Source organism: Tasmannia lanceolata, unplaced genomic scaffold (assembly GCF_043159265.1).
Source record: "Tasmannia lanceolata isolate RefF3 unplaced genomic scaffold, GAP_Taslan_0.1 ptg000007l, whole genome shotgun sequence".
Taxonomy (NCBI): Eukaryota; Viridiplantae; Streptophyta; class Magnoliopsida; order Canellales; family Winteraceae; genus Tasmannia; species Tasmannia lanceolata.
Genome location: NW_027518684.1, coordinates 2,150,184 through 2,168,187, shown reverse-complemented (window position 1 = coordinate 2,168,187; position 18,004 = coordinate 2,150,184). Strand labels below are relative to the sequence as shown.

Sequence of the window (18,004 nt, the reverse complement as noted above, 5' to 3'; positions counted from 1 at the left end):
TTTAAAACCATAGTCACAATCATGGCTACAAATTTCGGTTTTGGAATGCATTTCGGTTTTCACCAAAACCGAAATTTCCACCAAAATTTCGAACGAAATCTAACGAAATCAATTAAAGTAAATATTTTTATCTCATACGAAATTTTGGCCGAAATTACCAAAATATTAAATAATGAATAAAATTCAGATTTTTTGGTGATATTCCTAAAATTTCGGACCAAGGGAAAAGATCAGAATTTCGGTCGAAATTTTGTAATGTTTATGGTTTACCCAATTTCGGTTTCGGTCGAAATTTGAAACCTTGCTTACGAGCAAGGTTTAAGATTTCGGTTATGGAATGCGTTTCGGTCCTCACCAAAACCGAACTTTTGAAAATTTGGACGAAATCCAATGAAATCAAATAAAGCATTATCTTATATCGTACAAAATTTGGTCCGAAATTATTGATATTTCAGTATGTGGCTGCTCTCTCATGCAAAAGCAGTCCGCGAGATTCCGTCTGCAATAATCCCTAGCAAATCACAGCATTATCACACGGTGAATTTTGCGGGAGTTCTTTCCCGCGCTTTTATATCTTAGAAGATAGGAAGCCGACAAAGAGAGGAACAGATAGAAAGCGAGTGGAAAAGAGAAAGACGACACCATGTATTTTTGCAGAATCTCCTATTTTTCCTTACTTTACTTTGATGATTATATTCAACTCTCAGCCATCAATCATTCATCACAAGCTTCATTGGTCTCAGTTTTAGGGTTTTGAGCTGAAAATGTGATACCTGAAACTTGATTATCCAGTACAGAAAAAAAGACCATCAGGAATTTGAAACCCTAATTTTTGGGGATTTTATTTTGTTAGATTGGAGGAAGGCATGCCATTCACCATGCCCCTTCTATCTTCAAATCGAATCTCCTTTTGTTTTCCTCATCCTTTGAATTTCAATTCGGATCTTTGGATTGGAAAGCGAGACCGGATTGCGGTTTCGAGGGAAGTGAGTACGAATCTGACAGCGTCGGTAGCATCTTCGCCGCCGCCGGATTCGGTGAGAGGTGATTCTGTTGCCGGTGGGGCCCGCGATGTGAAGAAGTTGGAATCTGAAGGATTGGAATTGTTGTATGATGATGGGTATACGAGTAGTAGTGAGATTGACTACACTGATTTGGTTCGGTCTGATGGTGCCCCCCCTCGGTGGTTCTGCCCTGTTGAGTGTGGGCGCCCGATTAAGGGTTCGCCTTTGCTTCTGTTTTTGCCTGGTATGCTGTTGTTGGTCAAGTTTGATTAACTTTGCTGCTAGTTGTTAGTTACATTAGGCCAATTCTAGTGAACTATCGCCCGGATTTTAGTTTCTCCATGATTTGCTTATCTATTTGTTTACTTTTTCTTGAGATTTTGTGCCTAGAACTACTGAATTAGGAATTCTGATGTTGTTTCTATTATCTTCCTATCAATAGGGCGCAGCCCTATTTTCATGGGCACTGTTACAATCGAATCATAAAGAGTGCTTACATAGAGCACTTACAAGAAGCATAGAGATAAGGATGAGCTTAAGATCTGATCCAACGGTCAGATCTTACAAGATCTTATAAACTATAACAATACTTAGTGGAGTCCGCCTCTGGCTGATCCAGACTGTCCTGATAAGACTTATGTTGGATCTCCAATGACCCAAAAATATGCCAGGGGGAGAGTTGTAAGATCCCATTAAATGCGTTTTTGGATTGTCCAGTTATCATATGTTTGGGCTGTTGGAGATCCAACATGGCTGGTCATATGAGATCAACGCTCCGTATCATGATGGGGATCACTATGTGATAGTAGGCACATTTCATTCTACTAGCATCCTATCGAAGCACTTCTCTTACTATAATTGTTATGAAAATGATAGATCAACGTTCCGTATATGGATGGGGATCACTATGTGTCTCATTCTACTAGCAACCTATTGAAGCACTCCTCTTCCTATAATTGTTATGAAAATAATTTATCTTTTGGGCGCTTTTATTATCTAATTCAGATGTTTTATTAATGAGTATGCAGGAATTGGTGGTCTTGGGATGGGACTCATTTTGCATCACAAAGCACTAGGGAAGTAAGTTCGAGTAATTTTTTTTCCCTTTCATGTGCGTGAACCCACATGACCATACAGGCATGCATGTAAATTTTCTAATCGATGTGAGAACTAAAAAGAAATTGGTTTGGAGAGAGAGAGAGAGAGAGAGAGAGAGAGAGAGAGAGAGAGAGAGAGAGAGAGAGAGAGAGAGAGAGAGAGAGAGAGAGAGAGAGAGAGTACTTTTCTACAAGACATGATTTTTTCGATAAATTAAGGGGGGAGTGATAAATCGACTCCCAAATATGATAAATCGACTCCCCATGTGTCTTTCTCTCTCCTCTGGGTTAGAGAGAGAAAGAGGAGAGAGATAGACACATGGGAGTCGATTTATCATTTTGGGGGGTCGATTTATCACTTCCCTAAATTAAATATACACAAATAGCACCTGGCTCATCTATATTTATTTTTCTAACATGTATTTCTCCATGTCTTTGTTGTTGAGGTGATTTTGGATCAATTGCGACTAACTCGTCGGGGTTAGTCACTCATCACCACCATACATGTGGCTTAATATGGTTGGGTCACTGTTTAAAAAATCCATGAGTCAATCGGTGACCCCCGAGTTAATTAAAAGTTGACTGCTTCAATCTTTGATTCGCCCAAGTCGGCTCCTTTTTACCATGGACAGATTATCGTCTGACTCGGAGTTATTAAACTATTGGGTTGGATGATATGGAGTATGGCCTGTCATATAGCGGGACCTACAATGAATGGATGGGCCACAATACAAAAAAGTACACCCTTTAGATAATCATAGTCATTTGATCAATGGATTTCTGCCTTCTAACTGTAAACCATTGAGTATTTTTTTTAACCATTAATTTGAAGGCTTCCAATTGGTGTCTAGGTTGGTTCATTGGGTGTTTTTATGTATCATTGCTCATCAACCAAGTGTTTGGTAGTTGTGAACGCATGATTGACCCTAGACTACATCTTTTCCATTTTATGTGTATTTAACTTCTTTCAAAATTTGGAAACAATTATTACTGCTAGGGAGATGACATCTGCACTCCCTTGTTTTGCTATTGCTGCACTCTTCTCTTTATCTTTCGCTGTTCTTATTGGGTGGTAGAACAGAACTGCCAACCAGGGGAGTTCTAAATAAAGAGAGGAGTACCAAGATCAAAACAATAAAGTGCAGATAGTATCTCTATAATTTTATTATGCACATTCCATATTGACACAATATCCTTCTCAGAGTTGATGTGTATGTCTCCATATTATGCCAAATCTGTCAATTGTGTTTGTAACTTGTACAACACCAGTAACCATTCAACAAATGTCGTGAAAGTTTGGATTGCCGTGTTAAGTTTTGGGAAAATGTCGAGTACTTGAAAATCATGTATACATTTGCAAACGTTGGATTATTATTAATGATATCTAATTTTGATTATACGGGATGCAGGGTTTTTGAAGTTAGGTGCATGCATATTCCTGTTTATGACCGGACACCATTTGAAGGTCTTGATAATTTCTTTATGTGGCGAAACTTCTCTTTGATCTTACACAGTCTCTAAAATTATCTGTTCTCTTTTCACCCTAAATCTATTTCTAGATGTTGACGCATGAATATTGATTGTTCAAATTATGAAATTGTTTACAAACTTTACATCTAGACATACTTCTTGATTATTGATGTAGAGATCTTCAAAAAACAAACTCAAACTTGATAATGTATGAGTGTTAATATTCTTTTCTTGTTCCTGCAAACCATGCACTGTCCCAACCTGCTTTGATGATTCTCAAGAACATTAAACCATTCCAAATGAGGTCCCATGAATCTTAGGATCCTTGAAATGAGTCAATGACCAACAACCAGCTTGACTCCAATTTGGTGAATCTGATTCTTCAGCCATCCTTTTTACGTATGCAATCTTCAGCTGACTGTCTTGTTAGACCAGGGTAAGAAATTATTGCCGTTCAGTTTTACTACGATTTCCGGAGACTAGGGTTTTCAAATGAAAAAAAGAGTAAGAACCCCATTTCCTTCTTGTTAGCCTCCATGCATAGTATAAAAGACACCTCAACAACCACCATCATGATATTGGCTTGTTCTGTGAATCGGACCGTTCTGATGTAAGATTTTTGAAGGGCAAAAAAAAAAAAGAAAAAAAAGCTAAGTTGTATACTAAAAATATCTTAAAGGCTTCAATTCTATACTATTTCAGTCCCCAAACATCTTGGAAGTACTGCCTCAAAAGCCCTGAGCAACCTTCTAATGCTCATTGAAAAATTTATGCTTTTTATGCTATTATGCACAAACAGAAAACTGTTTTCTGGTTTGAAATGTTTCAGATGATAAAGAATCATCTCGAATAAGCCCTAAAACTAAAAGTCTGGGTAAAATCACACCAAATCTTATAAATTTAGATATTTAATGTCATGTTGTCTTCTCCTCGCAACTCCAGTGTTGATTTTATGGACCCTGACATCAGCCATACAGACAAAAGGGCGGCCCAGTGCACGAGGCTCCCATCATTGTGGGGTCTGGGGAGGGCTAGATGTACGCAGCCTTACCCTGCTTTGCAGAGAGGCTGTTTCCTTGACTCAATCCCGTGACCACCAGGTCACAATGGAGCAACCTTACCGTTGCTACAAGGCTCAGCCATACAGACACATAGGCTTAAATTCCAGCTATTCTTGCGTCTTCTTAAGTTTTCTCTTTCAAAATTTTAGCGACTGATTTTGTCCGTCTCCTGTTAAGGGTTTAAACAATTAAAGGTTGATGTAGATCAGCTGGTGCAGGAATACATATATAGTTTGGATCACAACAAGAAGAAACCCATCAAGGTTCAAGGAGTCATCTATGGTTTGCCACATATGACGACGTGATTGATCGATCGACATCCCAAACCATCTATCGAAGGGCAAGAGGGTCGATTGACAGATCTAGTTGTTGATCGACAGATCACATGGAGTAACAACAAGAGTTATTTTTATGATGTTTTTATGTTTAGATTTTTCTTTAATTAGATGAGTTATTGTTGGGTTAGGATTCGAAGAGAAGATCTTCAGGCCGGAGGAAGATCAGGTCAAGCAAGATTCCTCATATTAGAAGTACTTCATTGTGGCATCCTTCTCTACCCGATCATCTCAAGTTTTTCTTTGATGCTTCTCCTTTTTTGTGACCCTTGTCTGACTGGTATTGGAGGTGTGATTAGTGACAATCTGGGTATCAATAAATATGCTATTTCATATTCTAGGTTGCTGTGGGTAAAAGATTCTAACAATGCTGACCTTCTTTCCCCTTTTCAAGGTATGAGGTTGGCTGTTTCTTCGAGTGTTGGGCTGTGGTTGTTGCTTGTTGGAGGATGACACGAGGAATGTGATATGTTGGGGTCCTTGAGCTCTGAGTTTACATAGAGACTTGTTGATCCGCTTGAGGAGATAATTGACTTGTGGGATTTGTTGGAGATTTCGTTTCAGTGCATTGTGAGAGAGGCCAACAATGAGACTGATTTGCTAGATAAGTAGAGGGCTTGGCATGAGTTGCATGATATGGGACAGCATGTTTTGCTCTAGTTTGTTTTTGTAAATATTTGCTTGTACTTTTACTGTCTGGTTCCAGTTCCATGACCTTTTCAGTCATTTTCATCTTTTTTCTGGCTTTAGTAAATTCTTTTCATCATTCAAAAAAAAAATGTCTTGGTCATGTTATTTGAATTTTCCAATTGGGTTTTATAGTAGATACTCTGTTTATTCTGTTCCTGGTGAGGCTTGAGTGATTATTTCATGGAAAGTTAGGCCTATTTCTCAACATGCTCGCATCAATAGATTTTTCTTCATTCTAAAAAAATGTGATTGAAACCCCAGTTACGAAGTGAGTTTTATCGATGTTGTTTTTTTGTCTCTCGCATGCTTGGGCGCAGAGAAGGATTATTGTGAAGCTTTCTCCATTCTATCCATTTTCAAAGTTAACTACTTTGACAACTTGTATTGATAGATCAATTGTGCAAATGAGCTGGTACCTGTTCTCCTTTTCTTTGTGGTACAAATGGACTGAAAATTGTAGTGGATATGCATGGCTTATGGTTATGCTTGACCATTTTGTCCATCCTTGTGGGTATCAAGTGTAGCTATATGTACTAATAGGTTTGATTTTCTAAAGCCAATAAGTTGTCAAGTGGGTGTGATTTTTTTTTTTGTTTTTTGTGTGGGTCTAGGAATGGTGAAAATTGTGGAAGCCACTGTGAGGCTCGAGCATGCCATGTGTCCAGATAAGCCAATTTATCTTGTTGGGGATTCCTTTGGAGGATGTGTAGCACTTGCTGTTGCCGCTCACAACCCCAACATTGATCTAATATTAATATTATCCAATCCAGGTTAGTCATTCTTGGAATTTTATTTTTTCGCAAGGCATCGGTCGGTGTTTCAATCTGGTTGCTAATTTATTTGCATTTTCTTCTAGCGACATCATTTGGTAGGTCCCAGCTGCAGCCTTTTCTCCCTATTTTGGAGGCCTTGCCTGATCTTAGCTTCATTATGGGTATGTGATCTATCTCTTCAAAAATTTGCATGACAGCAATATATATATATTTGCATGACAGCAATATATATATATATATATATATATATATATATATATATATATATATATATATATATGAGAGAACGGTTTCTACACACATGTGTAGATAAGTTATCTACACACTAGCTTAAAATACAGTGGAGGCCCACATTGTTTTGGTGATCCAAACCATTCATTTGATTGGCCCTCACATAGATAAGGTGTCCACAAAAAATCAGGTCCATAGGATCATCCTAACCCTTCGAACCGTGGAGGCAAAAAATGGACAGATTTGTGAAGGTTTATACACGTCAATTTTACCTCCACAAATCGTAGGGTTGGGATGATCCTATGGAGCTGATATTTTATGGATGCCCTATCTATGTGAGGGCCAATCAAATGAATGGTTTGGATCACCCAAACAATATGCCCTCCACTGTATCTTAAGCTAGTGTGTAGATAACTTGTCTACACGTGTGTAGAAACCGTTCTCTCTCTCTCTCTATATATATATATATATATATATATATATAGTGTGGATAAGTTATCTACACACTAGCTTAAAATACAGTGGGGGGCCACATTGTTTGGGTGATCCAAAGCATTCATTTGATGGGCTCTCACATAGATAGGGTGTGCCCAAAAAATCAGCTCCATAGGATCATCCCAACCCTACGATTTGTGGAGGTAAAATGGACGTGTATAAACCTTCACAAATCTGTCCGTTTTTGCCTCCACAAATCGTAGGGTTGGGATGATCCAATGGAGCTGATTTTTTGGGCACACCATATCTATGAGAGGGTCCATCAAATGAATGCTTTGGATCACCCAAACAATGTGGCCCCCACTTTATTTTAAGCTAGTGTGTAGATAACTTATCTACACTAGTGTGTAGAAACTCTTTTCTCATATATATATATATATATATATATATATGAGGAATAAGATTGTGCGGTCGACCGCACCAAGCTTAGGTGCGGTCGAGGGCCCCAAACTCGTGTGAGCCCACTTTGTTAGGATGATCCAAAGCATTCATTTGAAAGGCCATTACATAGATGGGGTATGTACAAAAAATCAGCTCCATAGGATTATCCTAACCCAGCCATTTGTGGATGTCAAAATGGATAGACACCGTTTGCCACAAATCTGCCCATTTTTGCCCTCCACTTTTGGAGGGGTTAGGATGATCCAATAGACCTGATTTTTTGTACACACCCTATCTATGATGGGGCCTTGCAAATGAATGGTTTTGATCAGCACAAAAAATGTGGGACCCATGTGTTTGAGCCCTCGACCGCACCTAAGCTTAGGTGCGCTCGACCGCACACTCCTTTTCCTCTATATATATATATATATATATATATATATGAGGAAAGTGTGCCTGCACTGCAGCGCAGGGAGCTACACAGCAGCACAGGAAGCTTCCCTGCGCTTTAGTGGCTTATAAAGCCTCCCATTGGTTCGTATAGCGGGTCCACCTTTGCGGGATCCACAAAAAGTGACCAATCGGTGGCTTTTTAAGCCACTTAAGCGCAGGGAGCTCCCTGCGCAGCTGCGCAGGAACACCTCTCTCTCTCTCTCTCTCTCTGTATATATATATATATATATATATATATATATTGAAAGTGATGACAACAACATATATTTTTTGTATTTCATCTTGATTCTGTACTTTTAACGACTGCCATTGCTATCATTATGACCATCGTTTTGGAAGGCGTTTGCTTCGGTGCATGGCACATGTATCATGCCTAAATCATATTGTCACTGTTTTGAAGTGCATCACCGTAGGAGTAATAGTAATACCAATAACATTTGATATGTATTATTAATGACATTAGAGTTAGTTAATTAATCTTGATAAACCATTCGAAAAATAGTTATGAGATTTGATCAATCCTGAAAGGTATTATTGATCTGGAATATGAAATCCGAATGCTATTAATTAAATTAATTGGTTCAAAATCAGCTATTAGATCTGTAATTTCTAGGGAAAGCAGTGTGATCAAAATAACAAAATATCTTTTTTGCAGCAATGAACTGAGAAGTTTGGGTTGACAGTAAATCCTCATGAACTAGGCTAAGTAGTAAGAAGGAAAGAACTTGAAGAGTTGAGCTGGCTGAAAGCCAAAAACCTGATACAAAAGTTGTGGTTTTATGTATACACCTCTATTATTTCTAAGAACATACTAGATCCCATTATCAAGCTTATTTGGATTACAAGTCAATCCTTATTTAACCCCACTTTTAACTTTAGAAAATTCCAGCAAATCCGTTGTCATACAAATCGACAGAGTAGTCTCTCAATTTCTCGAAGAGCGTAAGAGATGTCTTTAGTATCCTTCAGATCTGTAGTCAGGAAAACATATATAGTAGGCTCCCAATATATGTTTTGTTAAATCTATCACATTGTTTAACATTGTAATGCTTCCATCTTGCTAAACAATTTGTAGTGACTGTATGCCATTGTTTTAAATTGGTTTTAAATTTCCATTGAAACCGACACGAAGCAGCCGAAATGTTTTTGTTTGCATCCACATCGAGACGCATATCGAAACTGAAACGCATACTGAAACTAAAATCATGAGTGTATTAGTGACACACTATGGCACTATGTGTTACATAATTATATTTATATGAATTGCTGATGAAATGTTGTGTATGTTTCATTTATAAATATTTATATTATATGAATTAAATGTGAAATGTGGTATGTACTGAATTATCAAACATGCACGACAATGCATGTCTCTAGGTGATTGATGTTGTTAAACCAATATGAGTGGTTTTTTACTTATATGATGTTTTTTTTTAATGTGTATTTGTGTTTATTCTGGCACTTCCTGAAGTTTTATCTTAAATGTCCATCATTTTGCATATATTTCCATATTTTCCATGATTTTACAGGAATTTCACCGAAATTTCCATCCAAATCTGACATGTTTCTATTTATATCATGACAAAAAAACATATGGGAACCTGAAACTTGGAACCTTTCTATATGCTATCAACTTATTTATCAAATTATAGGAATCCCTTATAGAGTAAAGTTCGTGTAGTATGGAATTCATTGGAGATTAATTTGTTGGTATATTTGTCTGGATCGGAAAGAGGTTTGTTTTTGTAATATTTGAGAAATAAGAATGGGATGTTCTCTAGTATGAGGGGTTTGTGCATGTATTGCTTGATCTGACATGGGACAGAAGTTGAACTAACACGATAACTCACTATTTCGGAGTTCATGGTCAATACATATTTTCTACATTATTTGATTTTTTTTTTTTTCTCATCCCACAATTCTTTTTCTTTCAAAACATTAGGTGATCCTGCGAAGATGGCAATGGCCAGTGTGGAAAGCGGGCTTCCTCCTTTGGAAGCACTTGATCAATTGCCAAGAATCCTCTCTTCTATGTTACCACATCTTTTTGTAAGGAATCTCTTGCATTATATCGTATCCCATGTTGTCTGTTGAATGCATGAATGTTTTTAATATATTTTTGTTTTAGTTATGTTGTTAATCTGACCTCTGTTTGATCACGAAAAAATTACAAATATTATGGGCAAAAAATGCCTTGTAAAAAATAAAATGCCAGTAGTAAATAAGATAGCTACATGCACTGTCAAAAATTCAAAATACCCCGACTTTTTTAAGCAGTCTTTAAAGTTGGCACGTGAATATGGCAGTTGTCCTCAAATGGCTGATGGAGGTCCTGGCATTCGTATGGCTGAGGAAGTGTGTGAGCCTAAGGCTGAGGGTGGTATGGGCATTCCTAATCTTAAGATGATGAATAATGCATTACTGGGCAGATGTCTTTGGAGGTTCAGAGGGGAGAGAGACAACACGTGGAGATTGATGATCATTGAGAAGTAGAGCACTTCCTTTGGAGAATTCCTGGGTATCATGGTGGCAGACATTATGTGAATGTTCAAGCATTTCCAGAAGTGTTAGATTGAGGGTGGGAGATAGAGCCAGGATTTGATTTTGGCATGATCTTTGGCGTTATTCCATTCCTTTGAGAGCTGATTTCTCAGGTCTTTATCGAATTGCCTATGCGAGATGGGTGAGTGTGGGAGGTCATTCATTAGTTTTATCCCCAGATGTACTGCTGTCACCTCAGCCTCGCTAATTTTATCCCCTGACGTACTGCCCTAATCAAATTTGAGTTTTTTTAATGAGGAAATGATGTCAACATATGCAACCAACATGGTAACCCTTTGTTTTCCTTTTACGATGAACATTCCATAATTGGCATCACTTCTTTGAAATCAGTTTATCCTAGATTCAAGCTAACTTTTCAGTCTGTGCTGGAAGAACGTGTAAGGTGTCTATGGCCTTTTGACCACTAAACAAAGCATAACACCCTTCCATTGAAAATTCAGTAGCAAGACACTTGTAGACTTCCATATAAGATAGTACTTTTGATGCCAAGTTGGTATACAAGCTAATCTTTGTTAATTGAGAAAAATGAAAACCTTAAAGAACTTTTCTTTTTATTGAACTTTAAAAAAATGGAATTAATAATATATTGATTCTAGCTTCTTCTGACTCTTTCTTAATCGAGATTTAAATTGCATTTATATAGCAATAACAAATAAGAAGCACAATCGTTAATTTGAGAAGAATCCCATATATTCAGGGCATGACATTCGGCCAACAAAAGAAATTCTTGTGGTATCTTATATACAAATATCGATTTTGTACCTTGTCGTAAACAGTACTGTGGTTCTATATTGGTATCTAGGGATCATAGAAAAAACATCTTTGGGTACTACTTAGGTGAAAATGTCCATTGCATGTTTATAGTGTATGAATTCCGCCAACATTGTTTTTTTAATGGTTCCGTCAACATTGGTTTTACCCATGCAAAATGATAACCAGTTTTGGTATATTTATGTGAAAATGAAAAATGAGGTTCAAGACATTCTCCATGATGGAGAGATCATCACAATGAGTAAGACTAAGACTAGAGTAAAAGAGAAGCTCCCAAAAGAAGAGTAGAGCGCCGAATGAGCTCAACTGTCGTGGATGTTGTGTGGGACTATATTTTACTTCAATGTTTGATTGAGCTATTATTGGTTACTAAAATGCTGATGAGTTGAGGTCGGAACAAGAAAATGTGGTCATTGTTGGTGGAACATCCATCATTTGAGAAATGTCAATTCACATCAAATAAGTGATAAGATGAGGAGATCCTATGATGTGAGTTTGAAATCCATATACGGTTGTGCCTTTAATGTACCAATGTATGCTTGAGTATGCTAGGCGGGAGGATGATGCATGTATTGGCACATGGGATTAGCGACAAAAGCCAAATTTAGGATGAGTGAGAGTCAAATACTTCAAGGCCTAACGTGACATTGATGAATGCTAGGCTTATGGAAATGATTCCATATGTCTTGGTGAGGCTTCTCAAAAAGAACAATGGGGGTAGAGCAAATATCCTGGATTTTAGGCCAAGAATGAAGCTCTTTGGCATGCTTGGTTTGGTAAAGAAAAGGAGTAGCCAGAATAGAGAAATCTTCAAAACCAAGAAAATATTGAGGAGACTCCATGCTAAAATCTCAGGAAAGTGTGTAGACAAGCAAGTGGATGAGACTATCATGATACTTTTGTGATGATGACATCAACATAGTGGAGCATGACAATACCAACATGGTGATGAAGGAACATGGAAGCAAAAAATTTGACAAGAGTGCCGAAATAGAGTAGTCATACCTGGAAGCAACACATAACAACTTGTTGACTCTTCCAAGCTAGATTCAAATATATTGACCTGTAGGTTGTAGATTTGCTCTTGCAAGCTCCCAATCTTCAAGAATAGGCGTTGTTACTTTAGTGGGAATGAGTGCATTCTTGTTTAACAAAATCATTGACATCCTAAATGAGCACCACATTATGTTAGTCCCACATATTATGCCTTTTCATATAATAGCAATAAGAGATGATCTAACCAATATTTAAAAACTCAGGCTTGGACAGAAACTCAGTCGACTAAAGCGAGTCAATGATTGAGGCACCCGATTTCTCATTTTTTTTTTGAAATGGCACCCGATTTCTCATTAACTTGGGCAAGTTGAAGGAATTTTTAATTGATCAAGTAGGGAAAAACTTGTACTCAGACTAGAACTCAACCAAGGTAGAACAACTTGTATAAAACTCCGGAAGCTCTTAAACGGTGAATCCAACTACACATGGAAAGGCTTAGCTTTTATGCATGCTATATTGTTTTGAATCAGAGAATTCATAGTTATGCTATACTATTTATTGCTTTGAAGTTGTAATGTGAATCTTTCATTATACAAATCGTGATTCTTTTTCATCTTTTTGTGTAATTTGGGGATAAACCATGACCCTGGATGAGAACTCTTTCTTTTGATTACATAATTCTTTGAATGGATTTCCAAGACAAGAATTGATGCAAAGGAAACCTAAAACTACATTTATATAACTCCAGAACAAGTAAGGACATGCATGCATGATTTTGTGTTGTGCAACATCATTGAGGGTTGTGCACTCATGATGTAGGGCAGTTAGCACCTGATTACATGGATGTACAAAACAAAGAGTTTTAAGGGACAACTGGTTTAGAGGCTTTAATTGATCAGTTTTATGAAGTATTGTACATTTTTCATTTCCTTAAACCAGTGGTGTGCACAAGGACAAGGACGGCATGACCTAACTTTTATTTCTTTCTTTAAAGTGGCTTCTTTTTTTCTTTTTTTTTATCTTCTTTCAGCTGTGTTATGTCTTAAGTTTGGGCTATCTCGTGTTGCTTTCTGAGTTAAAACTTAAATGAATACATTTTGCATGTTCCTTTATTTTATCAATGGATTTTCTATTGAATAAGGAATTAATGCTCTCTTCTCAATTATAATTTGCACCATGTCGTTTCAGGATTTTGCAGATATCATGCCCAAGGATACTCTTTTGTGGAAACTAAAGCTGCTTAGGTCAGCTGCCTCTTATGCCAATTCCCGTCTCCATGCAGTCAAAGCTGAAGTCTTAGTGCTTGCCAGGTGTCTATACTCTTAAAGTTCTATGACGTACGACTTTCATATTTGGTTCATCCCATAATTTTACCCTTGTTTCATATGTGACCCTATTTGATGTTTGGTGGTGGTTCCTCCTACAACACTATCTTATAAATCGGTAGCTTATATTTATTGATAGGATCACCATTCAACAGTAAATTTTCCTCCTACATTAATATCATAAGAATTGGTTGCTTATATTTATTGATAGGATCACCATTCAACAGCATATTTATTGATGGCGTTTGCAAGAGTTGTATATTTACGAATGTATCTTATCTCTCTGTGTGAGGGGTATGCTTTTCAACCCTTTATAGAAAGGAATTTTAGATTTCGCAAGTCTATCTTTGCATATATCTGTGGTTCTTTATCTCATGGTACTCTCTAGTGTGAGGTTTTTTATTGAAGCCTCCCATATTTTCTTTGCGTGCATGGTATTAAATTAGGTTTTTACTCTAGGTCTCTGGTAGATTTCCCTTGAAGTGTTGTCTTCATAAAGGTTTTTACTCTAGGTGTTTCGTAGATTTCCCTTGAAGTATTGTCTTCATAACTCTTCATTCCCTTCGTTGTTGCATTCTGTTGGAATTTTTGGATTTTCTATGTTGGTTCTTTTGAAATTTAAATGTAAAATTCAAGCTCAAAATCAAATTTAGTCAAACAAAAGTTTGATCAACTAGGTATCTAAACCCCCAATGTTCAAACTAAAACTTGCTAGATTTCAATTCAAAATTTAAACCATAAAGCATCACAAGTTAATCTTAATTGATGACTATACCTACAGCTCCTGGCTCTATCTTCTCAAACACGACTCTTTAGTATGTGTACGCTTCAGACATAAATGCGGAAGAGCAAGCGTACCAGTCGGAGATTTCTTGGAATAATCAGCTGTAATTCTTGAAAAACATTCATCTTCAAGACCTTTGCCGAATTTGTCAAACCATGCTCCTTAACCTAAGTGAACCTGTTTTAATCAATGTCTCGCTTTCTTGAATTTATTAAAGAAACTTGATGTGCGGAAAAAATATGCCATCATTAACCCCGATTTTCAAAGAAAAGATGACAGATGCCTTGGTCAACCACCTCAAGACATTGCCGGTTCCCCCTAATTGTAGGAAATTTAGGCTTTCGCAAAACATTGTGATCTTAAAATAAAACAAATTCTTGTGGAATCAAGTAGTGCACTAATCTCAATTGCATAGAACTCTACATCATAGATCGAATACTACGGTTGTGTACTATTTAACTTCTCACTAAATGTTTTTGGTCTCCATTCTTGGCAAAAACCCATGTCTTCTAATATGCGAGTCATCGCAATTGTCCTACTGATGTAGGACCGGGAGGAGAAATAGAAGAAAGGGAAGAGAAAAGAAGAAGAGAAGAGAAAGAGAAGAAGTAGAAGAATAGGGAAAGAATAGAAGAAAGAGGGGAAAAGAGAAGGATGAAGATTTCGATTACAAGGAGGTTTTACGGCTGAAACAGAGAGGGTGAATCGGCTGCAAACAGGTTTAGGGACTGGTAATCGTGGGTCCTAGGGCCTGTCTCTGTTGAGAACAGAAGCTAGTTTGGGCTGGGCTTAACAAGAAAAGTGGTCTTCGTGAATCTGGCTTAACAAGGAAAGTGAGTTTCTGCAGGTTCTGGATCTGATTTGGATGGCGAAAGAGGGCAGCGAGGGTGGGTTTTCTGGAAAGAGGTTTTATGAAATCTGTCCGGGCTTGGTTCTCGGAGTCGCACGCGGATCTCGATCACGGATGTCTATAATCTTTGGCTCTCGGATCCTTTGCTCTGATACCAAATTTGATGTAGGACTGGGAAGAGAAATAAATGAAAGGGAAGAGAAAAGAAGAAGAGAAGAGAAAGAGAAGAATAGAAGAAGAAAAAGTAGGAGAATAGGGAAAGAATAGAAGAAAGAGGAGAAAATATATGGAGAAGAGAAGAGAAGGAGAAGAATAGAAAAAGAAAAAGAATAGGAGAAGAAGGGAAGAGGAGGAATTGAGGAGACAGAGGAAAAAGAAGAAACCTGTAGAGGGGAGTAGCCAATCAATTCAATTAATCATCCAAAACTTTCAAATCCCTAATATATGAGGCCTATATATAGACAACTGAAATAAAATTCCATGGAAAGTAAATAAAAGTCCTAAGCCTAAATACCATGGAAAATAAAATCCTAAAACTAAATAACATGGTAATAAGAATCCTAGAAACAAAATAACATGCTAATGGGCAAATATGCCTCTTATTGGATTACAATCTGCATCACCTACACTTGTCTTCATGTATCTTTTTACCAACAAGAAACATCAACCTTAGGCCTCCACTCAAACTCCCCATTCTTCAAGAAATCGGTGACTGGAGTGACATTGATTTTTCTTTTTTTTATAAACTTGAGGTAGAGTCTGGCCAAAACCATGGAACTGTGACCTCCTCCCCACTCAGGGGGGAGCTACATGTAGCATAAGGGGGGCAGCTTAACGCCTTGAGTTGGTCTTTTCCAAAAAAAAATTCCCTCTTGAACGCCTCAGGGGTTTGGATAGGATTGCCCCCCTGTTTTTTTGCCAAAAAGTAGAGTCAAATTTCAGAATTTAGGGAGGAGCAAAATTTTCTTCTCAGGACGAAAAGTTAGGCGCAGAGGAGAAGGGTTTGTGCGGCAAAGTTAGGATAAAGACAAATTTCCTTTAACTTTCTTGTAATTTACAAATTGCCATTATTTTGTAACAATAACTACAAAATTGCCCTCCAAAGTCCACTCTTTAATTTTTATGATCAACAGTAGAAGAAAAAAAAAGAATTTTGGGGTTTAAAGAGGGAAAAAATGTATATGAAATCAAGACCATTGATCTTGTAAAAACATCATCCGGTGGCCCACATGGTCTTGGTACCATCTTAAATGAATACCCAACAAAATTTGAAATTTGATTTGAGTCTAATGGATTATTGGCCTCAGTTTTGGAATTTTTCCTATTGTGGAATATTTTTCCACCTTATGCATAGCTTGGATGAGGCCCATCATTTCATACCATGTTTTCATGGTGTGTGGCCCACAATCTCCACCCAAACCCATGTATGTAGTGGGGCCAACTATTTAGTTACAATTTATTAAGAAACATAAGTACATTGTACTAAGAATATATATGTGTTAAATGGAGAAATACGTGCAATTTTCTTAATACTCTTCAAACAACTTCATAAATATGTTCTAGTAGCATTCGTCTCACCTAATAATTCGCAAATCCTATATTCATAACTATAATACATCAAAACATGAATAATTGCCGAATAAAATTGAGCAAATTTTCTGTAGGCAAAAAAAATATAAATGTTTTTTTAAATTGGAAGTAATTTGAATTGAAATTTGTGTGAATTTAATTTTTTTTACTTTATAATATTTTTATTATTATTTTATAACAACTATTTTTTGCTCCCCTTGGAGAAAATTCCTGGCTCCGCCCCTGCCCCCACTTACATTGAAACTATAGAAGCCCATCTCCTTTCTGTATGACAATCAGAAATGTCTTCCATAGCCTCTTCATCCATTCCATAAAGAGTTTTAAGGTTTGGTTTGGACAGCATGGACTCCCAAACAGGCATCTTTTCAGTCTATTAGGCATGCAGTTGCAGCACCAGGTATTACTGGCATTTGTTGCCATCAAAACCCAATTCAAAATGGGGGCACCTATATAGATGATGAATATGAATCCCCACCACCTTTGGAAACCTGCCAAGTCTGTGTAGCACTAAAGAAAGATGTTAATAGGAGAACACTGCTAATAGGGGTTTTCAGCTCCCAATAAATCATCTTTGAACTGAAAATCTACATTATGTAGTAATTTTCCGTTTAAAAAGTCATCCCCGAATGTTGTAGGCAAAATGATGATTGGGATTGTAGGAAAAATGATAATCAAGAATGTTGGAAAGCTTCCAGTGAGATTGATGTAGGACGATTTGTGTAGATTTAGTAGTCAGTTACAATTTCTAATTAAAGTTAAGTTAGAATCTTATTATATTAGAATTAGTTAGTAATAGTAGTATTTTAGTTGTGAGAAATTAGGAAACAAAAACTCTATAAAAATGAGTGTACATGTAAATTTGTTGAGAGACGAAAAAGAAGAGAATGAGAGAAAGGCGAGAGTGAGTTAGGACATCTCCCCCTCACTTTTGTATTTATATAAATAGAAGAAGTGTACAGTGACTATTATACCCTAAGGGTAATTACCCATTCTAACACTCCCCCTTAAACGGGAATGTATATATCATACATTCCTACCTTGTTACAAATATCACTCAATCTGGCCCTTCCCAATGACTTCGTGAACATATCAGCCAACTGATCTGCAGAACGAGTGAACAAAGTGCATATTTCGCC

General features: G+C 37.1%; 1 protein-coding gene across 2 annotated transcripts in view; it reads left to right on the top strand.

The window, feature by feature from the left end:
• The first annotated feature begins 605 nt into the window (after window positions 1-605).
• The window catches only part of LOC143881390 (phytyl ester synthase 1, chloroplastic-like), a 38,167-nt gene continuing 20,768 nt past the window's right edge, over window positions 606-18,004 (top strand). Inside the window, exons 1-7 of one of the 2 annotated variants that reach the window (XM_077384433.1) lie at window positions 606-1,248; window positions 2,033-2,084; window positions 3,511-3,566; window positions 6,269-6,427; window positions 6,514-6,591; window positions 9,933-10,039; window positions 13,508-13,629. In XM_077384433.1, coding sequence (XP_077240548.1) covers window positions 867-1,248; window positions 2,033-2,084; window positions 3,511-3,566; window positions 6,269-6,427; window positions 6,514-6,591; window positions 9,933-10,039; window positions 13,508-13,629 — 956 coding nt within the window. In that variant the 5' untranslated portion in view covers window positions 606-866. The remainder of the gene's footprint in view (window positions 1,249-2,032; window positions 2,085-3,510; window positions 3,567-6,268; window positions 6,428-6,513; window positions 6,592-9,932; window positions 10,040-13,507; window positions 13,630-18,004) is intronic. The other variant, XM_077384431.1, reaches the window with a different exon arrangement.